This window comes from Leptosomus discolor, chromosome 1 (genome assembly GCF_034619465.1).
Source record: "Leptosomus discolor isolate bLepDis1 chromosome 1, bLepDis1.hap2, whole genome shotgun sequence".
Taxonomy (NCBI): Eukaryota; Metazoa; Chordata; class Aves; order Leptosomiformes; family Leptosomidae; genus Leptosomus; species Leptosomus discolor.
Genome location: NC_141391.1, coordinates 98,331,192 through 98,357,718, shown reverse-complemented (window position 1 = coordinate 98,357,718; position 26,527 = coordinate 98,331,192). Strand labels below are relative to the sequence as shown.

Sequence of the window (26,527 nt, the reverse complement as noted above, 5' to 3'; positions counted from 1 at the left end):
GTACAGGGAGTCTAGCTCAAAAGAGAAGCCACAAAAGGATCAGTAATTTCTGAGTTCTCAAATTCTCTTTTTTTGTGATACCAAGGATAGTCAGTATAGGCAGCCCATCGTATCTGAGTGATGTAAAGGCAAAACTTTTGGAAGGAGGGGGTTTCTTCTGAATCTTCTGCCAGACACAGTGATGTTACTTCTGGTGCAGAGGATGGAGTATTATATTTGAGTCTGAAACACCCAATTTCACCACAGACCACGTGAGGCTTCAGCTTAATAAGTACAGGAGGTTCTGAATCTATTCTTAAATTGCTGTGATCATCTGGTAGGAAACAGCTGAATGTTGTGTCGGTCCGTGGCAGAATCTGCAGGTTTGGTTTTATACCAATAGGTGTACAGTGGGATTCAGTTTAGCCATCCATGTTAGGAGTCTTTACAAAGCTTTCTCCCCCTTTTCCTCTGGCTGCAGCATTCCAGTTACACAAAGGAAGAAAGCCTGTTAACAAAGAACAGAAGAGGTCACAATAATGTATCAAGAGCATGTTCTGTCTCCCAAAGAGAAGAAGGAGCTGAAATGGCATGCAGGGTCTCCCATGCTGCTGTGACCGTCGCCCCACCCAAGCATGTGTGCATTCAGCTGGCGCCAGCTCTTAACTTTCCTCTCGGCCGTGTCGGGGGGTTGGAAGTCAGGAAGATTGCTCACGTGCTTGGCACCGAGGGGAATCCACCACCACAGCTGGGCTGCGTGTCTGCTCACAAAATGGTGCGGTTGCTGAAAGCGGAGAGAAATGGAGAGAAACCTTCTGGTGTCCTTGCTCTGATTTTTACAGCGGTGGTTCTCAAAACAGGGGTCACCAGCCCTGCAGGCAGAGGAGCCTGCGAATGTGCGGTTTAGGACTGATATCTGTGTTAGAGCTGCATTAGACGGACTAACTTCCCGTGCACTTCACTGTCAGGCAAATCACGAGACACTCAACTTACCCCAGGTTTCAATAAATAATTTTTTTAAGATGATGAAATCAGTCTCCAGCAAAGCACCTAGAAATGATGAATTGATAAAATCCCTTGAACATATGAAGCAGAACTAACACATCTAGTTCTCAGAACAATTTTCACTGTCATTAGAAATGAGACCTTTTGGTAAAAATGTTACAGATGATGTAAGTCATATAGTAATGGGGAAAACAAAGCTACTGTATTTACCTGTGCTTGAAATCCTCTAATAAAATAATGCATCTATCAAAGCAGCATCTAAATGTCATTTCTGTGTGTCATCAGAAAGGAAGTGTTATTCCTAAGCACAGGCTACTTCCAATACACAGTTTTTTCAGCCCTCCGAGACCCTTAAAAGCAGTCAAAATGGATGATTAGCAGCTCTGGTACGTTCACCTTAAGCATTCTTGCAAACATCAGGAACTTTTTTGCTGTATCTGTTTTTTAAGCACAGTTGAAATCATCCACATTAATGTGTTCTGCTGAGAACAACAACAAACCACCCTGTCTTGTTAGTCTTATTTTTTTAGGCCAAAAAATGAATGTAATAAGCGCTTGGGTGCTGTGTGACTTTCCAGCAAGTTTAGTATTCTGGGGCATGAGTCTATTTTCAAGCAAGTTTGTCAAAGTAATCACATTGTGAATTACATTTTGATTCACCCAGAATCAAATCCTGGATCGTTTCGGAGCATGCATCCTTTGCTCCCTGTACAGATACCTGTCTTTCACAAAGTGATCTGCCACGATGGATTTTTTTGTCCCCTGAGACTCGGCCGAGCTTAAACCTCCTCACCTTTAGGATGTGAAGCAGAGCCGGTGGTTGAAGCTGGCAGGCTCTCAAGTTTTCATCGCATCAAAAGAAAGACAGAGCAGATGCACCCAGAGAGCAGCAGCGGCAGCACTGGGGAGAAATGGGACTCCAAAGGTGTGAGGAGAGTGTGTGGCTCCTCTCGGGTGGTGGCGGGATATCTTAATCTTGTGGGAGGCTCGGCTGTCCTCATGGAGGACTCTGTGGGAATGCCTACAAATAATATTCAGTGATGCAAAACCAGCTAGTAATGGTCATGTTTTGTGTATTGCAATGTGATGCTATAGCACGCCAGCAATATTTAATTCATGTAGCCACCACGTGTCTCAGGGATAGGTGTGTGTTTGGGGGGTGGGGGGGGCATGTTCATAACGGACACCATACCTTAAGGATTTATAGAGATTTATAGAGATCTACACAGACACGTATGTGCTCACAGGCACGTGCACACGAACCAGGCACGTCTCTGAAGAGCGGCTCTTCAGCAACAAGCGCAGTTCTTCGAATAAAACTCCGGACTCAGTTGCTCAGTCTGGGAACATGGTGTGACTGGGTTGGAGGAGGGGAGAGGGACGTGTGGAAGAGACCAAATAGACCAAAAGCACCATTTTATTAAGAGAAACAAAACGATGTGTTGCCTTTTGGCCTTCTCCCTAGCAAGCACGAGGGTCAAGCACCCACATGCTCCAAAGCAAGCAGGGCTCGGCGTCTCATCAGGAATCCTGTTTTGTTGTTAACTGATTCTGACTCTGGCTTTTCTGCTGCTTTTGGGCACCATTCCTTGGGCAGAGGGACGGTGCAGAGCCAGTTGCCCTCCTGGCAGGGGAGCTGGATGGCAAATGGTGGGGAGGCTGCTCCCCTCGGGTCGAATGGGGCAGGGGGAAGAGTGTGGAGCCCCGCCAGCAATGGCTGGCGAAGACACCAGTGGGGAGCAGAGCACTGGTCGGAGGAGATGATGATGGAAGAGCAGCAAGAGAAACAATGACCAAAACAAAAAAGGGTAAAAGTGCAGGGAAAAGTTGCAGAGTTGGAGAGAAGAGCTGGACATAATGTGGTTTTTTTCGTGGAGAGCTGCTGGGTTTTTCATTTATTTCTGTGTGTTTACTTATTTCTGTATGTTCTTGATTATCATAGTTTCTTGTCCAAAAACTTCTCTGCTGCCTGTGGGCAGATTTTGGACAATGGCTAAGAGCCAACAGTGCATTTTCATCAAGCACTTGGGTGGAGAGAGAGATCCAAGGAGGGGAAAACATTCACATCCAGTGTCCAGGTTGTGTGGAGGCAGCTGAAGGTGGGAGGATAAGGATTTAAAAAAAAAAAAAAAAAAATCCAGCTGAAAAGAATAAGGAAAAAGAAAGGAGGAAGAGGAGGATGGAAGACAAGGAAGGAGACATGTCTTCGGCTTCAGCTGTGTTGGAATGTGGTGGGGGAGGAAATCCCCCCCTGGAAGAAGCTTCCCACTAAAAGCCAGCAGCTGTCATGCCAGGAGCCCTTGCGGACAGCTGCGAGGGCGGTCCCTGAGCTGCTCTCCTCAATTTTGAGGTTAAATACGTGCTGTAGAGCTAGCCTCAACGTGGTGATATTGGGTCCTTCCCTGTGCAGGAGCTAGGAAGGGAAGCACCGGCTTGAGCTTGTTTTCTTTACCTCTTACAGAATCATAGAATCACAGAGCAGTTTCGGTTGGAAGAGACCTTCAAGATCATCCAGTCCAACCTTTGTCCTAGCTCTATCAACACCACTAAATCAAGTCCCTAAGTACGACATCTACTGCAATATCTTTGGCTTGAGTGTTCATGTCTCCAAACCAATGTTATTGGTCTCACCTTTAAGAAAGGGAGGGTGCAGGAATGGGAGGGGAGGTATGGGCTGTGACCCAGCACTGTGGTGAAAACCTGGACTGTGCAGGGCAAAATCCAATGGAGGATGGAGAAAGGGTAGTGAAAAATATTTACTAAAAAAAAAATATAAAAAGGTCTGGTTTTGTGGGGGGCACTCCCTCCTCCCCATAAGCTATGGCCATTTCATTTCCTGTAATACTTCAGTGCTGCGCTTTCTCCTGACCATACCATTAATTTATGATATTTACAGTTTTCCTCAGGAAATGGAGTCTTATTATTGCATGACAATCTCATTTCAATTTTATTTCTTGGTGAAAGTTTCTGGCTTTCAAAGTTGTAGAGGAAAGCTCACATATGTAACCTGGATAAACAGTCGGGTTCAGAAGACAGGAGACAAGTAAAAAGAAAACCCACAAATGTGTCACTTGAAAGCAGACACTAATGATTTTTCATCCAATCTTCTGAGTTTCTTTGGCCGTGACCCTGGATTTTTAGAAATGATGACAATGCTAATAGAGAGACGTGTGATGGGTGATTGTCTAGGTAACGCTCCTGGGGAAAAGCGTCACTCAACTCAATGTAATTTTGGAAACTGCAAGAATAGTTAAAAGTTTCCCCATTTCATGCAGCCTTCAGTATTCTGGTGGAGTGGATGAGGCACTTTCAGTGCTACCTGAGGCTTTTGTCATCCTTTTCGCACTGTATCTATGGCTTTGTTCTGGCCTCCCACCCTAAAAGATGAGACTCTTTAATCTCTTTATTGAGAAAATGTGTTTCTGCCCATTAACGGAAACAGGACTGAATGATCTGTGCCAACAGAACGAATATGAGAAAATACGTACGTTGTAGAAAAATGTTACACATTTGAGATATTATCTAGCTATCTATGAAGGTCTGTCTTTTTAAAATCATGTTGAAATAGAAGGTCTATTTTTTTATGTACTGCAAAGAACTTTATGCTAGCCCTCCAGGAATTCGTATGGCTAGCTCTGATTTTCATGGGATGCAGATGTGACACCGTTGAGGTACAATTTCCCACCCCGTTTCCAAACTTTGCCAATGCACCTGACTCGCTGAAAAGCGACCCCAAGAAGTGAAACATTTTGTAGCCATTCCTGCTGATGTTACGCTGGGTCAGGGTCGTAAAGAGGGGGTGAGCGTCAGTGTGCAGACGTGGAGGCACCCAGGGATGAGTCATGGATGCAGCAGTGATTGCCTCCTGCTCTGCCCATGTCAGGTCTTTAGGCCAGACACAAAAGTGTATGGACACCCCCATGCCCCAGGCCCCCACGTCTCATGAATGTGTGGAATACGTTACGCCAGGCTGGCACCGGTATTAGCAACCCTTCATTAATCTTCGAGTTGCCAAGATGTTATAGGGTGTCTGAGGTCTGCTTGTCAGAAAGATGGAAATAACTGATTTACAGTGAGTCACTGAACAGCTCTGAGCTGCTCAGATGGCAGTCTCCCAAAACAGGCATCTGAAGGAACTTCACTTTCTTGCACCACATAAAATGCCAGGCAGTTTTCTTCAAGTCGAGCCATATAGCACTTCCCTCCCGACTGGGAGCATGGGCTGCGGCCCCCGCTGAGGCTTTCATGCCAAGAGCATGAGCCAGCCTTGTCCAGCAGAGGGAATTGACTTTTCCACTTCTTGACTATCATCCCTCTGAATGATCCTAGCGGGTGATTCCAGACACAGTTAATTTCATTTATTTTTTTCTCATTAGCTCTTGGAAGTTCCAGCTAATTTCTTCCATAACCTTATAATAACACAGCTTTCATAGCTGGGCTTTCCCAGAAGCTCTATAGCAGGGATCCAGCACGCTGACTGCCTGTGTCATTAGCAGCTAGTTAGGGTCTGTGTGCTTATGTATGCATTGCATGCGTCATATCGTATACAGCAGTGCCTAGGGCAAGATTGCAAGGCACTTGGGTACCCTTGGCTCCACTTGATACTTGAAATGAAGGCTGAGGCACAGAAAGCTGTATTGCAGAGATGGGAGGGGAGTGAGAAATGAAGGGAAGAGGTGGAAAATGGAAAGCAGAGAGGGAAGGGAGCCTGAAAATCAAGCAGAGAGGTTGCAGGATTGCTGCAATGGAAGAGGGTGCCGCCAAGTCTCTCTGTAGGCAGCTGGCGGTGCTTGGCACCATGGCATGGGACATGGCAATGTCCGAGGTCCTGCTCGCTCCTGGCAGGGAGAAAGGGTCATCTGGGGGTGTGATACAAAGCACTTTTAGTAAAATCAGGATGTAGGGTTGGCTGTGGCTCTGTGTTGCAGGGCCTGTGTCAAGAACTCATGGTAGCGCTGCAGTGAAAAGAACTGCTTGTGGAGGCTGGGCTTCCTCCACACCCAGCAGGGAGCAGGGCAAGGTGATGGGTTTGCACGGCTGGGAGACCTTCAGGAAATCAGCTTGGGGAGCTGCCAGGTATTGCAAGTGCTTTAGGAAACAGGTTACTAAAAAAAAAATTGCTTATGTAGAGCTGGAGAAAGAAAGATTTTCCCTCAGTAGACAAAAGAGGAAAGTCAAGAAATGCCAGATGCTGTAATGGACACATGCTTTTGTAAAGTGGAAGGATTGCCCGTGGCTTGAGACTGCTCTTCTCCTTCTCCAAGCCAGTACCGCATACATGGACAAGTACGTGTGAGTTAACAGGGTTTGCTATTTTTCCTTTCCCAAGATTTGAGCCTATTAACCGGTATATGTGAGTGTTGAGACACAAGCTAGAACTACTGGTACCAGAATTTTAATAATGATTGTAAACAGAACAAAGGCAGTATTATCACCAAGGTGGCCAGCGTTGCTGGATTAAAGAGCAAGGCTGGTTCCTGAGTGAGTAATACTTTGTCTAAACTGCTGTGGCTCTGTATCTGCACCCTCGTGCCCTGGACCAGCCACGTCAGGAGATGCCGCAGTTCCCTTCCAGCCCATGTTCCTGAGGGTTTGTCATGGAAACTGGGGTGCGGGTGATTACAGCTGCACTGCCTGGATTGGGGATGGGGTGAGCAATGGACACAGAAATGGGGCTGGAGCCAAGAGCAAGGTGGGGAGCTGTGCTGCTGCATGGTGAAGGGCAAAACATAGGCTTTCAGGGCTGGTATAGACAAATCATATAAAGAGCACAGTATTAATAATCAGTCATTCTGTAATTTGCATTAAATAGGATCATTTCTAGGGCCAGTCCTGTGGAAAGCTGGCGGTGTATGAAAGCAAAGAAGCAAGCTAAAATTTCCATATACAGAGAGTTCCTTATACAGCAAGCCATATGCTTTCCACAGGCTTATGGAAAGGAGCGCTGGACTGGAAAGGTCTGTCATGCTCTGCAACAGGCGTGGTGGAGGAGCCTATGTGGGCATAGCCATCGGTTTAGCTATTAACAGCGTAACCACCACGGAAAGTTAATTCCTGTATAGACTCAACCCTGACTCACGAGTTCGGGGAGGAGAAAAATCTAGAAGCAAGAGTGGCAAAGCACCAAAGATGGTGATAGGAGGGAGAGAAGATTGAGCGAAGTAGGGAGAGGAAGAGGAGCCAGGGGAGCGACGGAGAAACCTTCCCAGCTTGAGGGGCCATCAGGCATTTCGGTAGGTTTGAAGGAAATGGCACTCAGAGGTAAAGCAGTAAGACAAGGCCCTGTGGGAACGTGGAGTCAGACACATGCAAAAGTCTTGCAGCTGGAGGAGGAGACCTGCAAGAGAAGGGATTAGTGGGCAGAGGAAGCAGCTAAGAGGCTTAGACATGGAGCAGGTAAGGAGAAAAGTTGATTTTTAAAAACTATTATTCTCTACTGTTTCTTCTAGGCGAACTGGTCAAAATGTATCACTGCCCTTAAATTACTTGGCTTGAGTCATGCTCCAGCTGCCCATCACCTTCCCAGTCCCAATGGCCCAGGAAGCACTTCCAAATACAGCCTTAGACCCTAATCAGCCCCCTCTGTAGGCACCTAGATGCTTTCTGAGCTTTGCACAAAACCCAAGGTTCTCACTCCCCAGCCTCGACCACGGGCACCTTTCCCTTCCCATTTAGGTGGGACAAGATATTTGGTGCTGAGTCCAGCCCCACACAGCCTCTCCAGGGGTGCAGGGCAGGGGCAGGCACTGCAGACAGGTCTTGCTCTATCACTGAGGATAAGGAGAGCCAAAGTGTGGCAGAGAGTGAGGAAATGGGGGTCAGCGATGGCTCGTGGAAATGTATTTCTCTGATGAAAAGTGAATGGGAGACCTTTCACTGAAAGGTTTAACTTATTTGGCTTTTTTCCCCCATCTAAATCTGTTTGAAGATTACCACCCTGCACTCCCCAAGTGTGGATGTGCAGCTGCTCACAGCAGGTTGCAAGGGCCACTTAATTTCTTGATTGCTGCAGGAAAACTGGGTTTTAGAGAAGCTGGGGTTCATGGCCAGCAGTGGGTGCCACCGTGTGAGCACAGTGACTTCAGGACTGGTGAAGCGAGGCCTGGAAACCCCATCCCATGGCTGTAAATAGGTGGTGGTGATGGATGGGCACGCTTCAGAGAAAGGGCAGATTTGGGGAGACTATTGCAAAAGGATGTTGCCGCCTCAAGACGTGTCTAAGAGGGAGAGTTTCTCAGAGGGGCTGCACAGGCTGGCAGTCCATGCGAAAAGCAGCGGTGCTGTCCCTGCCTTGTCTTTGACAGCTTGCTGCCTTGGTTCCTCCTGCATAGCTGCAGCTGTGGGCACAGGGGGACAGGGTGGACAGGGATGGTGCCATGCCACCCCAAGCCAGCCCTGCATGTAGAGTGCCTGGGGCAGCCCTCTTTGTCCCTAAAGCTTTACTCTCACCCTTTAAGCCGGGTTTGCAGCAGGGGGGGATCTTGACCCGCATAAAGGCGATGTGACTGTTTTGTGGCTTGACAGCAGCGAGCCCAAGTGCAAACTGTGTGTGAACTGACTATGCTGCAGTTACACCTTGGAAACCCTAATAAAGCTGCCACTGAACCGCGTACACGGAGCAGACGCCAGGACCAGGAGACAGAGGCACCTTTTTTTACTCCTTGGGAGCACCCGCCGGGGTAAGTGACATCTGACTGGGGCACCGCCAGGTTGTCGGGCCAAAGGCTCAAGCCCCGCAGACCTCTGAAAGCCGCATCTGCTTTTAAGGGTTGTGTGTACAAAGTGGTGTGTGTTGGCCTTGGTAAACAACTTAGCAGAGAAGGCAAAGCAGAGCTGTGCAACACTTGACGTGCCGCCTGTGGTCTGGGGGATAATACCTTAGTGCTGCCCGTAGCTGGTCAAAGTGCTTGTTTAAGGCAAATGATGGAGAAACATTGTCTGGTGCCATATTGCCAGGATTTGGCCCAGCTGATGAACTGTTGAAGGGTTCAATAAGATAGGATAATTCTTCCCAGTCATTTTTGCCCTGCGTTGCACAGCATATAATGAAATAAGGAGATTCGGGAATGTTAAACCAGCTAAAGGAAGGCAGCGATCTCATGGAGCTGCACATCCTCTTTGATGCATACCATCTTTTGTCGCCTTTCAGGCGTGGGCCTGAGCTGTGCCTTAGATTGCATCAGGCTTTTACCATAATTTCTGAGAGCTCAGCTTTTGTAGATTCATGAGAAGTTCTTGAAAAGTGCAGTAGTCAGCAACTTTACAGCAAAGCAATTTTTCCAACAAGTATTAATATAATTGGGGGGGGGATGTGTGCTGGAGCTTAAGAAACAGAGTTTCAATATATGGGGACAATAGGTATGAGAAGGAGGATGGAGAAGCAGGAACAGGATCATCACCTAGATTTTGGAGCCTGTCTTTTGCTGGCTGGAGAGGCTGGTGGCTTTTTTAAATAGAAGTCAAAAAATAGATGCTCACCAGTGTGAGATTCTGATTATTGGGTGTCTCAATGATGTGCAATCAAATCCTGCAATGCACCAGTGACCTCATCCGACTGCTCTTGGAGCGGGTCCTCATGGGGGGGGGGAGATCTCAGCCTCCTCCTCTACAAGACAAAATGCCCCATGTGCAGCTCCCAGTGCGAGTGCTTTTGCTGCCTCTTTCTAAATGGCTGCATTTTTGTCATCATGGCCGTCTTCCTCAGCTGCCTGATGTTCAGCAAGGTCAATCAAGTCACTCAGGAGTGAACCACGGTAAAACAGGGTTATGGCAATGCTTAGCAGAGCAGGGTATGAAATGGTCGGTCACTGAAGTCCCGACCGATGTACAGAAGCAGTGGGGTTGATGTGGAAGGGCTGTTGCTGTGGGAGAGGCTGTGCCCACCTCAGAATAGCGTTGGGGATAGCCTATGGGATATCCTAGGGGATTAGCCTCCAGGATAGCTTACAGAGTAGCCTACGGGATAGACTGCAAAATAGTCTTGAGGATAGCCTTGGGGGTAGCCTCCAGGCCAGCTGTAGGGATAGACTGTAACACAGCCTAGGGGATAGCTTACAGGATAGCCCACAGGATAGCCCAACGGTGGCAAGGGCTCTCTCCTGGAAGACTTCAAGTGCCCGCTCCAAGCTGGCAGAGGAAGGATGTTAACCAAAGGCTCGCACCTCCCAAGAGAGTCACCTTGCCACTGGCTCTGAGGGCATTAGGAGCACCCCTGGCTCTGGTCCAAAAGGCCAGCCTGGCTCTGGCTCCCAGACTGGCTCTCGGATGTGCTCAGCCCTGCCGGCTCTTATGAATCCCCTTCACAGAGCGAGCGAGCCCTGCCTGAGTGTTGCAGGGGGCAGCTGAGGCTGCACGTCATGCCGTAGCCCGCAGGGCCACGATGGCCTCCTCTGCGGATCGGTTGTGTCTCACTCAAGTTGCAGCGAGGGCCTGGGGGTGGGCAGGGAAGGCGGCACCGACCCCGCCGCTGCCAGCCCAACTCTCCCAGACTGCAGCTCAAAAGAGGCCGAGAAATGTTTTTGCAGCTCCTCCATCAGAAGCCTCAGAAAACACCAAGAAGTAAAGCTCGCAGGACGAGCTGTTTCCAGCTGCTGTGCGTGCTTTGCAGGCCATCAGACAGCCTCTACCCTGCCAGGGCGGAGGAGCTGCTGCCTCCAAAGCTCTCTCCCCTCCACGACTGAGTGTCACCCGCCGCCGCTTCAGCTCCCCGCGGGCGCAGGCACTGCAGCGCAGCACAGACACGCCACAGATGGCATTTGGCATCTGCTCAGGGAATCGACTGTCGGATGCTTTGCTCCCTCCTGGTTTTCGGCTGTGCCTTCCCATGGGAGATGTCTTTGCCAGGATACTTCACATTCCCTTAAATAACAAATTCCTCCACTCCAGGGGTGGCACGGATGGCGCTGGGCAAGAGCACAGTCTTTACGCTTTCTTCGTGCTTCTGGAGCTCACAGGGAAAACAAAAGCTGCTGCTTTTTCTTTCTATCCTTGTAATGATAACAGGAGGGATGCAGAAATCAATCTGCTGAGTTTGGGCTGAGAACGATCCGAGCCCCGACTGCAGCAGGTGTCTGAAAGGACACTTCCAGCGCAGGGCACAGCCGGGAGCCTGTCACACCACTTGCACCAGAAGGGTCAGTGCTAATTAATAATTATGGTCCTATTTCAGCATAAGAATGAACAACATCTCTCATCACCCTGATGAAGGAGGTTTTTTCCCTCCTCCCCAGCCCCCCAGGGGGGACAAGGGCTACTTGGTCTTGTCCGTAACAGGAGCTGGGCAGCCCCAGGGTCAGAGCTACAGTGCGGATGCCCAGCAGTTCTCAGCCCTAAAGCCAAGAGGGGTTGTTGCCATGGGAATCGAGAGGGCACTTGCAGGCAGCATCCAGAGCCTGTGTCTTTCCCTGTCCGAGACAGCTGGATTTGGTGGGAAGCAAACTACAAGGAGGTGGCAGAGAGAGTCAGAGGCACAGCAAAATGCATGCATGTTAGAGGAGGGACCTTCCCAGAATGAGAGTACAGTGGGATACAGAAGAGCGGGGACACTAAACTGTCAGGCAGCGGTGGCTCGGCTTGGCAGGATAAACCTTATTTTCTGCTCTGTTCGACACTGGAAAAAAGTCCAGTGAAAGCCCGACTGTAGCAACATGGGATCTGCCTCCTCAACTTACCGGCCCAAGTGTATTTATCTGGATATTGATGGAAGAATTCAAAAGGTACTTTTGCTGTTTTTTCACAAAGTAGCGTCTCCGGACACAGCAGCAGCTGCAGGCTGTGTTTGCTGCACGACCTATTTCTGTAACGCGAGTTAGACGCGTGTTTGCATTCAGTGCCATTGTGGGCTTCAAATCTCTTTTTAAGGGGAGGGGTGGGGGGATCTTGAGCGGCTTCTGCTTTGTACACGGATGTTTATTTAAAGGGGAAGGGGAGGCTGGCAGCAGGGGAGGGCTGGGCGCCGCCAGCTCTCACTGCCGGTGTGGGGATCCTTGGTTCAGCAGCCGTGCAGGCTTCCTCTCCCGGGGTAGCATCGCGACGTATTTACAAAGTTTTGCCTGCGGAGAGGTTTTCACCCGAGCAGCGGGAGACGGAAAGTGCAGCGTGACGAGTTATTTGGAGATTGCCCGCCGGGGGCTTTAGCGATGGGCACTTTCCTACCGCCAAGCTGAACGGCAGGCAGGTGCCCGGCTGTTGTGCGATGGGGTGTGCCGCCGCATCACCAGCGGGCTTCGGGGCCCCCGCCACCTTTGCCACGTTGTTTGTATATGATGATAAATGCTAATTAAAACTTTCACTGCCATTAGCCTGCCGTGTTTGCTTCACCACGGTTCACGGCGTAAGGAAAACTGCGTGAGAAATGTATTCTGGATAAAAGGGAGAGCTCGCACGCTGTCGAGCTGACAGCCCACTGCTTTTAAACAGAAACAATGCCACCGCATTTTTGCAAGTCTTTTTTTAATTCTTTCTGTCAGCAATTCTTTGGCCACAAACCAAGTGCCTTCTTTGTAACAGAGAGCCGCTGCGAGGCTCAAGAGCAAGTAAACTCTGACTTGCAAAATTCAAATATATCTCTCTCGTCTTCCTGCTCTAAATTTTTATTTCACCCAGCCTCGTCTTTTGTTTCTTCTTTAAGAAGGAACAGCAGTGATACCCTTTCCCTTCCCTCCCTTTTGCTGTATATGAGTGACCGCAGAAATGAGGTAAAGAGAGAGCTGATACTCACAGTCCCGTCCCACCGCACACACCTCAGTTGCCTACGGTCCCCTCTGCTACTGCCCTGGAGACCCAACACGACCACCAAAGTCATGTCCTCGGGAACAAGACCTCAGAGAATCCAAATCTGTGCCAGGTTCCCTAGAGCACGCTGCTCCTCTTCATCCATCTCAGAGCTTGGATGTGACAGTGGTCCCTCTGCCGCCGCAGGCTGCTCCACACCGGCAGGCGGGAGCGTGCTGGCTCTGCTGAACGACAGGCACGGCTCCTCTTTTGCCAGGGCTTAATGAGATGGTTGCCTGACGGCCCCCAGAAGCAAGGCTTGTATGGAGCTGCCTGGCACCTTCACAGTTCAGTATGAAAATGTTTCAGTATTTTCAAAGGGTGGCAAGTGTTTCCATAGATGTTGGTAAAGCACATTTGCTATCATCTATGCTGGTTAAGGAAAAAAAAAAAAAAAAAAAAAAGCAGCATTTCTCAGAACCAGTCTCTGCAGAGTACTTTTGACACTAAAAATGCAGAAGAGGCACAGTCACATGAGCAAGCAAATGCAAACTCAGGCGATATTAAGGGGGGTTTTTTGCTTGATAAATGTTATCTGTTTCTTTTGTCAGATGTGAAATTCCATCTGTGCAATGTTTGGAAAGATTTCTGCAGTAAAAATGCCATGTAAATGGGGTTCACCCAGGGGTGAGCAGGGCATAGCTCAGATTCTCGTGCCTCCTCAGTAACAACATCATTAGAAAGGAAAAAAAAAAACCAACCCAACCCTTAATCTTCCAAGGAATGCGGTATTGGAGGCTTCTAAAGGGGACTCATTAAATCAATGCTAAGCTACTTGTCAACCCAGTAATGAGGTATGAGCTTCATTATAACAGCACTTGTTGAGTTTGAAAGGACTCAGCTCCAGCTTGCAACTGGTTTGCTGCACATCGCAGAGTGGTGCAGCAGAACCGGGCATCCTACGATAGCGCCAGTTGCGATGGCAATTATTTGCAGGTGATTTTGTGTTTCCATGGCCTCATTCTGAATTTCTACCAGTGCAACCACAGGGCATGCTACTGACTTTGGGAGAAGTTGTTTCACCTCAGCACTGGAGTGAATGAAGGGACAAACCAGGCTCAGAGAGCTGCATGGCACCTCTCCCGGGAACCTGCACGTTGCAGATGAGCACTTGAAGGTGCTCTGTGACAGAAGTGTTGAATTAAGCTAAGTAGGTTTGTGTGTCGGCAGGTCCAGAGGGGCACAGCGAGGAGAGCAAAGGGATCTGGCGATTGTTTAAGGGGAGTTTGCTGGCTTTGAAACCCTTCTCAGTAGTTGCTGAAGTAAAGGAGGCACCATCAGCAGGGATTGAACGCAGGACTGTGCTCGAGGCCAGTATGTCCCAGAGGAAGGGCTGAGGTCCATACCTGCAAGGCCAGTTCTGTGAACACCCAGGAGTCCAGTAGCCTCCTGCAGGAGGGCGGTGCGAGGCTGGGAGCAGAGGGGACTCCAGCCCGGTGCTGCTGTGCATCACTCCTACATGACACTGGGGAAGCCCAGCCCTCACCTCCATAACTTCCTTGGTTCCTGCCCTTTCCTGTCGTCCTTGTCCTGCCTGTGCCCGCAAAGGCTCCTGGTCATTTTTCACAGCTTGATAAACTGACCTTTCAGAGGCACGGGCAGGCACAAAATGGTGTTCCCCAAAGCTGACCACAGGGATGGGCTCTCCTCCAAGTGAGCAGAGTTGACTGAGCATCTCTCCATGCTGGGGCAGCAGGGGCTCTGCTTTGGGAGGGACGTAAGTTGACCCACCCCAGCCCAGCAGACACCATCCATGGTACCCCCCCAGGCACCTGAGCTCAAGATCCCCAAAAAGGTGGCTTCTGGCGTCCACCAGGTGAAGGCTTCAGGCTGCTGATAGCTGTGTCCCAGCTAAGGAGCAGGGGATGGGGGCGTCTCCCTTGGGGCGGCCACCTGCTGAGCCGGTGGAGGTAGAGCTGAACATGAAGCAGGAGGTGGAGGGGACAGCCGTGCTGGGGCTGCATGAGAGGGAAGATCGAAGGCTTTGCGACATTACAGCCGCGCACCAAACCAGGGCTCTGCACAAACCATATTCAAAGAGGTCACTTGTTCTTGGAGCTGATTGAAAAAACGAAATTACAGTGTAATGCACTTCCTATCCAGTGCCTACGCAAAGGGGATGCACACCTTGAGGGGAATGAGTGCTGCTTGGTTTATTTATTTTCAAAGGGTCCTCATCCAGGGACAACAGCAGCAGTCCATCACCCGCTTGCCTGGACACACACCTCCTTCTGCGCTTTGCAGGCGTGTCCGGGGCTTAGCACATCGATGAAACACGTCTGTGTCCCACCCCTGCCGCTGCCTGCTCTGCTGCCAGGTGAAGGAGAAGATGGTGGGACGGGGGGAAGCCGTGGCCGTGTTTCATATAGGATAAGGTGATCTTGTGGTACCACCGTGGACAGGGATTTCTCCTTGTTCCTGGAGTGCCACTAGATGGGGTCAAGCACCCAAACCCCCAACCTGCCAGTGGAGAAGTGAGGTTTGCTGCACCAAACTTAAGCCAGATCTGGAGTCTTATTTTCCTTCATAATGTTATTAACCCTTGGGCTGTGTTTTTAAGAAAAATTCCTATTGAGTCTGTTTTGAATTAAAAATCTAGCAGCAGGAAAATGTTCCCCAGTTCATGCCCATTTTTTCTTCCATGAAGAAACTACTGAGGAACATTTTCTTTTGACATTTGAGATTTAAATGGCAGCAGGGCTGAACCAGCCAGTGGCCTTATTCCCAGGTGGGTGGCTTCATGGCTCTCATTTTCAAATGTCACAGGGCAGTGACTTTGCTTATAGAGTTGTAAAGGAGTTCCTCTGAAAAATGGCTTAATTCAAGAGGATTTCTGTTTCCAATGTCTTAATCAACATCATATTTGCAGCAAGGATGGAAAGTCAGAGGGGTGCAGAGCCTGAACTGACTGGAAAAAAAAGAAAACGACTGCCGCCTTTGTCAAGGATTTTATGAAATCACTCAGGGTGGTATTTTGTTCCTCTTCAGAAAGCAAGTAAAGAATTTTGGAGTCATTTTACTGGTTTACTGAGTCCTTCTGGATGCCAGACAGAGAAATTACCTTTTTTTTTTCTCAAAGAAATTTTCTGAGTTCAACCTTTTGTCTGTCTACTGTACTGACCTGTAGAGCAGGACACTGAGCCATCCATAGCCATTCTCCATCTTGGCCCAAGGTCCACAAGGAACAGAACAATGTTAAGACTGCATTTTGGTGCTGTGGTTATTGCATCGAAACGTCAGCACAGAGGAATCATTTCTGTCATTCAAGCTTTTCTTTTTAATTAGAGCAAAAGCAACTGTGGCATAAATGCCTAGACTCTAGCAAACCCAACCAATTTTTCCAAAGCTCACCATGCTATTTTTATCACATCAAACTGGATTCAGACTGAAAAGACAATACAGCAGAAAAATAACAGCGTGATGATCAGTTTGAGGTAATTAAATATTTTTGCATCCCGGCGACTCTCTTCAGCACAGCAGGGCAAGTGTGCTCTGAGGTGCCCATGGACCCCATCCCCTATGTGGACTGAGGATTTAGGACAACACCCTTTCAGCTGCCGACTGTCAGAGGAGTGTGTAGAGGGCCGTTCATGGGCAGTCGGGGGCAGCTCTGCCTGGCCAGTGTTCGCAGGCTCTTCCCATGCATGGACAAGCCGAAGCCAAAACCTGCTTAGCATGGTGAGGCATAAGTATGTTTTTCTGGGATCGAGGCCATTTTCTTAGTGCTGGAGCATCTCTGTAGGTAAGGGAGGGTGCAAGGTAGCACAGCCTGAGTCTGGCCAGTCATCTTGGCTAACCTTGGGTCTCCAATTTTAGTTGACCCCAGTGAATCCAAGGCGGCTGCTAGATGTTCTTGTTGTAAAGCAGCAAGAAATGAACAGCAGGTTCCTAAAACTCCGTCACGTTACAGTACACAAACATTTTAAAGAATAAAAATGGCTTAAACCTATGCTTTTAAAAAAATGAAAGACAATGTTATACTTGAGGCCTCTCTCTCTCTCCTACTCCCCCTACTCTTTCCTCCCCAGCAAGAGGTCCTCAGAGCATTCTGGGGGCCAAACCACAATCCCAGCACAGCTCTGTAATTCCAGGATAGCTCTGTAATTCTGTACCCATCATCCAGAAAGGCTTATTTACTGCCGTTTATCATTCTGAAGTCACATGCAGTCTATCATAGTTATTGCAGTTTATGCTCACGTCAGCCAAGACAAAGTGTGAGTTTAACATTCCTGCTAGCATTACCTACGGATTCGGACAAGCCAACCGTAGCAACTTAGGCTACTCATATACAACTCTTCTGGCTTAGCACAAACAAACGAAAACCATTCTATTTCTAGCACCTTTCTAGTGATCTTACTTCTACAGCTGCAAATCAGCCTTTCACTGTCCTCTCACCATACCTGCTTTTCCTTATTGTTAACTAACATTACCCTTCTAACAGTCCTGTATTATCAAGGCTGTTGTAATGTCAGACATTAATTGTTCTGAAACAAGCAGCCTAGCTTCACTCGCATTTAGTGAGGACATTTGGTGCTAACACATCCTTATTATCCAGTTTATGAAACATTTCAAGCCTAATGCAATAATGTGCTACAGGGTTAATTGCACTTATAGTTCATTAGCAGCACACGTGTGCCCTTTTTATGTTAAGAAAAGCCAGAGTATAGACATTTGTGTTATTTGTCAAAGGTTGAAATACTTTTATGTCTGCTGCAGAAAATAAGAAACTTGCAGCTTAGCCTCTCACAATCAGCTGTGCTGGTTATATTCTGCCATTAATCGTTGGTACTGAAAGACTGAATGTTAGCAATATGTCCCTTAGTATAGTCAGTAGGTTGCACAAGGCTCTCTTTAATGTAACCTTGCTTCTTCTCTGAACCTAAAAGACTTTAAAAAGTAATGAGATCCTTCCTTGCTCACAGTGAAAGAGCCAACCTCTGGCATGCTGTCTCTCTCAATGGATGTCCAAGATTGCCCTGGGGGTCACAAGTATGAGTGTATCGCAGATGTTTTCTCTTTCCTGAAAAGAGAAAAATCTCTTTTCCCATAGGTCTCTGTTCAGGGATGTTATAGGGAGGGGAATTTTGACTTATCATATAGCCACATGTGTTGGGATCCTGATACGTCAGCTCTGTCTGGCGGCTCCTGTTTCTTATTTTAGGGTAACCGATATAATCAGGACACTGACGGGATTCACCCCACTTAACCATTAACCATAGCCATCTAAAAGTTAGTGATGACTGCTCCAAGCTAGTCACGCAGGTTCCCCCCGTAGTCATCACTGGGGAGGCGGGTGGTGTCTCCAGAGGATGATTCATCCCATCTTAAGCTGGGTTTCAGAGACGTGTGGGCTGATTTACCCTTTGGAAGTTGTCCTCTTTCTCTACTGGCAAGAGAAGTAGTCTAGCAGAGCGACATGCATGAGATGCCGAACTTGTAGCTGGTTGAAGTTACGTCAGACAAATCCCACCCATACGTTTCACTTGGGCGTCGTGTTGAAATGAACGTTGTCAAGCCACGTCACCACCCAGAGTGTGAATCAGCAGGACTGCGGAGCTCTGGCTGCTGGAAGCAAAACATCTACCAGGCTCCTCATCCTCTAACAGAATAGGTGTTTGAAGAGCTTGGGGGAGCTTTAATTTTTGTTCAGACTCTCAGCTGAGGGCTCTCATGTTTTCCTCCCCACACATGCACACACACACTTATTTTCTGTTCTTCTCTAAGAGAAGCTCGTACTGCATCAAACAGATGGTATATCTGGCTTACTATTTTTAATACCACCTAACATGTGAAGCTCAGATAAACGGAGTGGTTTTCTGAATATCAACTGTTAATTAGTGCAAGAAATAAAAAATAGACAGATAGTTTGGATATAGTTGGGCTCATGTTATGCTTGTATCTGGATTCAAAGAATGAGAAACCAGGGAGATGTTTAGATATGGGATCTTAGGTAAGGCCTCTGTTGGATTTTAGGAACTATGATTGATAGATCATTTATCACTATTTTTTAAGGAAGACCTATTTTCTTACATGTTTAAAATATGAATTCCTTCTACAGAGTAGTATCTAAAAGTTCTGGATCCTGCTTCAGTTTGAAATGGACAACAAAGACCACTGGAGAGACAGGGAAAATGACAGTGAAAAATTTCACATCAGCCTCCTGCCTTAGCAATTCAGAAATCCTCTGTGAAAGCTGCTCTTAGAGAAGCAGCAACAATTTTCACAGTCCATGCAAGATACATAACTGAGTTTTACCAGACTCTTTTCTGACACACTCTCCTCCAATCTCATTAGTGAAAGATTATAGTTTTAGATTGTTTCAACTCTGCAATTTCAGCCCTGACTCTGAACATTGTACACTGAGCTGAATGAAAGATATTACCAAGTGCTAAAATTCTTGAACACAGCAGGTTGGGACCAGCAAAAGGAAACTGAGGGTACACTGGCTTTGAAAATACATCTGCATTATTTATTCAGGAATTTTACTAGGGTAAAAAAACCCAAACAAATACAAGTTAAATTCTTGGAAGAAAACCCAATTACCAATAGCAGATCAGAACAGGATAACATTCTGGACAGGGCTTGCAGTTTACAGAGAGGATTAGCTGTTCTGAGGATCAAATATAGAACAGAAATTGGATTTGTAAGCTGCGTTTTTACCCATCCTGTCTGAAAGCAAAATATAATGTGATTAGTTGTAAGCTGCTAGGTTGCGGAGTATGTGCACAACGGTCCCTCAGTAATATCTCCATCACAGTCCTTAATATTGAACTGCTCCTCTAAGTGGGAGAGCTAGCCAGAGTACCAGGGCTCTTAATCCCTACTCTTTCTGAGAGAGGTTTTAAAATCCTTGGCTCAGACCAGAGGTGGATATTATGTATTAAGAGACAATGGCCACTTATTTCAGAGGAAGATGTTTCAAAAAACACAGAACTGTCTCCAGGAAAGAAAACAGTTCCACAGAAGTGAGCTCTGGGCCAGGAACCAGGCATCCCCATTGAGTCATGATGTCCTACTTTGCAGTCGCTGCATGCTTCATCAAAATGTTGTTTCCACTCCAAAAAGCCTCAGTTATTATTCATTCTGTTTTCTCCCCCTTTGCTTCACATTACTTTCCAAGGCAAACAGACAGCATTCCCCACTTAAATCAAATGGCTGCTCTTTGGTTTTGATGAAGACTTATTGAAACAATCAAGCTAAGCCTTCAGAGAAGACCAGTTTTCCTGCCATTTTTTTCTACACATGGTAGAAGTTTTGCTAACAGTAACAAAGACAGAAATATGAAATAATGTTAACTCTCAAACGAATTGTTTATAGACTCTGTATCACATACATTCTTTTCCTCCTGGCACAAATCCAAGGGAAATGCAATTAACAGGGTTTATATGTGGCTGATTTTCTTCATGGCATTTAGTCATCAATCAGCGAGCAGAAGCAGAGGCCTGTTTCCCTTTCCCACGCGGTGTATCACTACTGTGACTCTGCTTACACATGATTTTGGCTCTGCCTTTGCTTTCAGAAGTGACACCGGCAACTGAATGTCTTGTGTTGACTGGTCTTGCAGGAGACTTTCGTATCACCAGGCAATATTGGAGTCCCTGTGTCCACTCCTTCTTGTAGGAGGTGTGTCAGGGGATGTATCCCCTGGCTTTTTTGGACTGTACTGACCCGTGTGACTATGCACTTTTTGGACACATATGGGAAAATCTGTCTGTGCCCATAGTCTTAGCCCACTACCACAGCTGTAGAAACTACTGTGGTGTCCTGTCTTTGCCTCTGTTATGTTCCACGGCAAGGTCTCGATGCTGGCCTAAGCAGAGATATCTTACAGCATCAGGTGTTAAAGCACGGAGTGAGGTGCTGTGAGATGTGTCGCAGCAGTGGCTTGCCATCCAGGCATAAGAACAGGGACCTAAGCAAGATGACAACTATGGGTCAGAGGGAGCTGAGAGAGGTTTGAAGGGAGATGAAGTCCCTCAGTGCTGACTGTGGGTCTGGATCAGACCCACAAACAGTGCCAGAGAAGTATCATCATGGAGACCCAGGCTGAACACAACGGCTTCAGGACATCTGCCCAAGCAAAGACATCTTCATGGGACCGGGTAAGATGCTCGCTTCTGCAACCAGTGCCAACAGGACTGCCTATCCTCGAAGCTGCAGGTCAACCATCTCCCCCCGATCACAGGAGAAACCATGTGTCCCACATGGCTGCATGCCAAATGTCACTATATTGCCTTCATGTTGCTACTGTCCCTGCAATGATAATGGACTTTAGGCAAACAGGATTCCTGTACTGTGCTGGAGCTATCAATAGTACGCAGCACTGTCCTCTCATCTCTCCAAAATGCATTGAAATCCTATTCCATCAGCACAACTAGCACAACTGACATCAACTTTACTGGGAAGATAAACCTGCAGACAATAACAGGAACAACTCCATATTGCTGGGAAATGTCTGAGGCTGGCTGCTTTGCTTTAGAACGGGAGGAAGTTGGTCAGAAATATTCAGAACTTTGCCACAGTAAAAAACTTCAGTAGCGTATGATTTTTGATTTTAAAAAACTAAATAGCTGAGGACAACCATCCTGAGATGAGTATCCAAGTGCAGTGAGTGATTCACAAATCCACTTTTAGTAAACTTAAGTAAAAATGCCAAGTATGGAAAGCTAAAAAGTATGTATAGAGATAGCCCATGATCTAGTATCTACAGTCTTTGTTTTGCTTCCCACTCCTTCACTATTTCATGGAGTAAAAGGAAGCATCAAAATTCATCCTCAATGCATTGAAAGCCCCTGCTGCTTTCTATGAGTCAGACTGGCTTTCTTACCTTTTTTTTTTTTTTTTTTTTTTTTTTTTTATCTTTTCCTCTCTTATCTGTCCTGGTCAATAATAATTGATTTCCAGAATAAGAAACCTCAATACCTGAAATAGCACTCCTGGCCCATCACAAGCCTTTACCCTCTGTTCAGACGCAATTAACATCATCTGCTCAGTTACTGCGTGTACCAGTTGTTGTACCCTCCAATACTCTGTCAGCCAATTTTAGCAGCTATCACTCCAGTAGGACGCTGTGTTCTGCTAGGAGCGGGGTTTCAGTCCTATCTGAACTCTATTGGCTATATTTTATTGCTTTGATTGCTGCTGTATTTTAATAACCAAGGGTCAAACACTGGGCAAAATAGGCTTTTAAAACAGAACCGGGCATTAATCCCACCCATTTCCCCAGTAGCAGTTACTAATTACCTCAGCAATCAAGTGCCTTGATGTTTTATAAAGTAAAGATATTGCCTGGTGTAATCGCATCTGGGTCAGAAAACGGGGAATGAGGGGAATGTGCACACATATCGGTCACAGCCACCTCTTGAGGTGACCAATATCGTTCCCTTCTCTACCACAAAACCCCTGACGCTTCGCTCAAGAGTAAGAGGGCTCCTCACCATCAGCAAAAACTGAGACCTGAAGCCTTGCTTTCAGCACCAGCTCGAGTGTCGGTGCGTCTCACCCCAGGCACAACGGGACTCAATCTTGCAGCGTTGTCCCGACTGTCCTGATATTTCAGGCTCACGATGTCCCGAGCTGTGAGCAGGCGTTATCAGCCCCTCGCTGGCAGAGCATCCCACGGGCTCTCCCATGGCTTCCCCGTTGTCAATGGCAGAGGCCTGGGTCAGCACCACGCGACACCTCTGGGTGAAGGGTTTCCTCTGGTGTCCGAAAGGCACCTTAGAAAAGGGAACCGTGCTACTGCGACACTGTTACAATTCAGGAATCAAAACACTCGAAGGCCAAGGCTGCTGGAGTGAGGCTGCAGGCTAATTAACTCCTGGCACCTACGCCTTTCGGAAGAGTCTTTAATTAGAGGATGACATGTTTTTCCAGCATGGTCCTCGACTTGCTGAACACAGGACCTGCTCAATCTGGGGAGGGTGGCAGCAGCCCCCACTATCCTGCAGCCCCCTACCTTCTCCTGGCAGCACGAGGCAAGGCAGTGAAAACAAACTGCTGGAAGGCCATCCTGGGTGATGTATTCCTCATTTTCTGGGTTACCAGCCTCGAGGTTGATCTGTGGGCGCGCACACCCCCCGTGCCCATGATGAACAGCAAAAGAAAATGCGCCTGAGAGTATGGGATGCTATGGGTGGTTGTGGGGAGTGCAAAATAGCATTTCCAGCAAGGCACTCGCAAGGAGAGGAGACTTTTGACCTTGATCTCCCTGTGCCTCAGACCTCATCTGTGAAATATCACTTTCTTTCTCCTCTTGGGTTTTGCCATTAGGTCTCAAGTCCCAGAGGCTCTCTGGGAGTGTAAGGGAGGTGAGCTCCAGTGCTAGCCAGGGAAGCTGCCCCTCTCCACACCACACCACAACCCCCACCCCCCTTACTCCCCACAGCAAGCTGCCCCTCTGCAGCCTGCAGACACCCCATTAACACCAGCAACCCCCAGACAAACCAGCAACCCCCAGACAAACCAGCTCTGCCACTTGCTGTTTTTCCTGGCTTTGACAAGATGAGCTGGACCTGACTGCAGTGCATCATTTTATTTCCACAGCAGGTTCAAAGCCCCCACCATAGTCAATCAAAGGCACACAGAGAGGCTTTCTGCCCCCCATCCCAGCTGCAGAAGAGATTCTCAAGCAAGGAGCACCATCACCCACATGTCCTGACGCATGTAGGGGTCTTGGGGAAAGTTGTGGCGTAGGGTTGTGTCATTGAAGGCTGTATCACAGGGATCAAGGCGATGTTGCACTCTAGATGCGCTGCTCCAACAGTCTTCTCTGCATGAGGGCTGCCAGGCATGTGTGGAAGGGCATGGGGGTGACGAGCTGTTTGGGGGGCATGGGAAGGTAACAGTGGCAAATTTCATAATTCAAGGTCCAAGCTCTGACCTAACAGTAGGAACGATACAGCCTGGTAGTCAGAAGGAAATTTGTCACAACCTGGGGGGAGGAAAAACCCTCTGTTTGGTTTAAAGCTAGCTTAAGCTGATACAGTTCAAAAAGTAGTGCCCTTTTAAACCATCCAAGGACCTCCCCAAATCTGGGCTGTTTTCTTCCTAAATTTGGGCTCTTAGATCCCTAAATTTGCAGTTGTTACCACCCTGCAGCAATACTGCATTATGATAAACCTTTTGCTCCCAGTCCACATACATTATTACTCTACTTCTGAACAGCACAATTAGGTCTCCAGAGCTTGCTTGCTTTATCAAAAAAGTCACAGGCATTAAACAGGAGTAGAAAAATATTCCAGGTCACAAGTCAAATCAGATAATTGAAATGGTAGGATGAGCCTTAAAAATTAGCCCAATTCACGCCTGAACAGAGTTCATATCTCACTGGGAACTAACTGTCCTTTCTCTTCTTTGTCTTCTCCCCGCCCCCCCCCCCCCCCCCCCCCCCCCAACCCCACTGCTGGTTGGTTTGGAAGGTGCTCTTTAGTAAATACTGCAACTCCAAAGATATTATGGACCTCTTCTGCATTGCAACAGGGTTACCAAGGTAGGTCTCTCTTTTCATTTGTGACATTCATATCGCTTTTGTTCCTTTACTTCTGGGGACAATTTAAAGACAGGCCCCAAATGGTTCATTTACCTGCTGTTCAGGCTTCTCTCTCGTTCCAGTCTACTGGAAGAAGAAATTGGGGCAATCCAGAGAGCACCAGCTGGAAAAGTGCACAAAGCTCTGGCAGGCATTGAGCCATCTCGGTGCCGGCTGTGCCTGAGGAACAGAGTGGAATAGAGTAGAACTGGAGAGATATGGTCTAAAAAACCAAAAAGCAGGTGCTGAAGCCCAGCCCTGAGTGCATACGGGTTGTGTGCACCTACCAGTTATACCTCAGCATTACATTTTTACCCGTATCAAGTGAAAAGCAACCATATGTTTAGAACCCGCTTTTTTAGGGAAAAATTTGGGGCCAACGAGAAGCATTGACACTAGGTGATAAGCTTTCTATTTAGATACACTACAATCTCATCCCAGGTATGGGACAGTCAAACACAAAATACTCCAGCAGAACCATTTTATAGAACATAAATATCCCCAAATCCACTGCCCAGGCCAAGTATTTCCTAATTTATGTTGTCCTGCCAAGTCCACACATCTCTTCTGCTCCAATTTCCTGAAGAGTTTGTTTCTCTTACCTTCAACCTGGAGAGCAGCATGCAACTTAAATCTCTGTGTTGAGAGGGATCCAGGATCAGGTGTAGGTGTGTGCCGGGGTGGGAGAGGCCGGTATGTCGTGGAGAGCGGTATGGTGTAGTACCCACCGCGTGTCCAGGGCAGTGGTGCAGGGGGAGGGAAGCCCCTTGCTCACATCTGGAAGGAGGCATCTGCTGTCCACATACAGACCTTGAGCAGCGCCGGCCAGATGCACAGCACCGGGCAATGAGCCCTAGTCCTTACATTTCTACACACAGGTTTACAGTACAGAAAAAGCACAGGAAGAAATAAGCCAATCCTTTAATCACGGGTTTATGGCATGACTCCAGCTCTTCGGCTTGAAAGACAAAATTGTCTATATTGACTCAGAATTTGCATAAGCTGCTGGACAGAATTAATGCCCTTTGCTGTTTATCCTGGCTGTTTCCTCCCATTTGACATTCGAGAGGTTAATAACCCTCATTTGCCTATGATGTCAAATACTTCCATTCCGTCACCCAGGAAACTTTAGCAGTTTTAGTGATTCATGATCAGGGTGTTCACTGCATATTTGGCATTTTATTTTCATCCTACGAAATTCTTTTCAGCCTGTGAAATTACACTTAGCACAGTATTATAAAAAAGACCCCATATTCAGCAGGACATTTATTTTGTTTGTTTTGGTAAAAGAGTAACTAAATAATTTCAAGACATTCATAGCACCAGTAGTCATTTGTATAGTGTGAGTCAATACATGGCTGCTGAGTCAATGTATCACAAAACATAGCTTTTTAACAGAAATCATTAGTTGATGCGTCAACAAAATACATGAGTTAGCAGGGAGCAAAGTCTTCTCTGAGGTCAAAGATGATCACACTTAACGTTTTGCCAGAAACATCTCTGGTAATTGAAATGCATGGAGAATCAAGCCCGCCCTGTCCTGTGCTTTCACCCTTTCTGTATCAAGGTAAAATGGGTCCGAGACAGTGCCAGGCCAGGAGTGCTGCAGGAGAGAAGATGGCTATGCACCGTACTCAGCGGCGCAGAATTTCAGCCAGCATTTCTATGTCAAATAAACCTCTTTGAAATGTGCTTTTCAGGAACACAACAATCTCCCTTTTGACGGCAGACAATTGTATGGTATCCATTGACCCGACAATGCCTGCAAACTCCGAGAGGTAAGCCTTGCTGCCACCTGCTTTTCAAAAATAGGGTCAAACCCAAGAGAAGGGGTGGTGGTTGCCTAAAGATGCCTTTTGTGTGCAGCCGGAGGTGACCAGCTCCCTGGAGGGAGGGAGATGACAGTAAGAATTGCATGCTGGCTTATAGCACTAATGCCCGCTGGTTTTGAAGATTTTTACTTGTTATTAAAGTAGGAGTAATTGTCTGAGGAAAAAATACCACTTTTAAGTATTTAATGTAGAACATCTGTTCCCATCCCACTCTGTTTGCTGTCAAGGCTCCCAGCTCCTTTGTTCCCCCACTCCTTTATTGCTCTACTAGGACACAACTATGACATTACTTGCAAGGCAAAGTCAAAGTCTTTGATGAGGTTAGGTCTCTTCCATGCTGGCTTTGGCCTTTCCCACCTCCACATCCCTTTCTCTTTTTCTCCTTGGTTTCCTGTTGCTTGTTCAGCCT

The 26,527-nt window shown here is 47.5% G+C and overlaps 1 protein-coding gene across 4 annotated transcripts in view; it reads left to right on the top strand.

The window, feature by feature from the left end:
- The first annotated feature begins 11,630 nt into the window (after positions 1-11,630).
- PDE9A (phosphodiesterase 9A) overlaps positions 11,631-26,527 on the top strand; it is a 49,372-nt gene continuing 34,475 nt past the window's right edge. The window contains exons 1-3 of one of the 4 annotated variants that reach the window (XM_086479098.1): positions 11,631-11,699; positions 24,177-24,247; positions 25,987-26,064. In XM_086479098.1, coding sequence (XP_086335224.1) covers positions 11,631-11,699; positions 24,177-24,247; positions 25,987-26,064 — 218 coding nt within the window. The remainder of the gene's footprint in view (positions 11,700-24,176; positions 24,248-25,986; positions 26,065-26,527) is intronic. The other 3 variants (XM_086479266.1, XM_086479188.1, XM_086479344.1) reach the window with 3 other exon arrangements.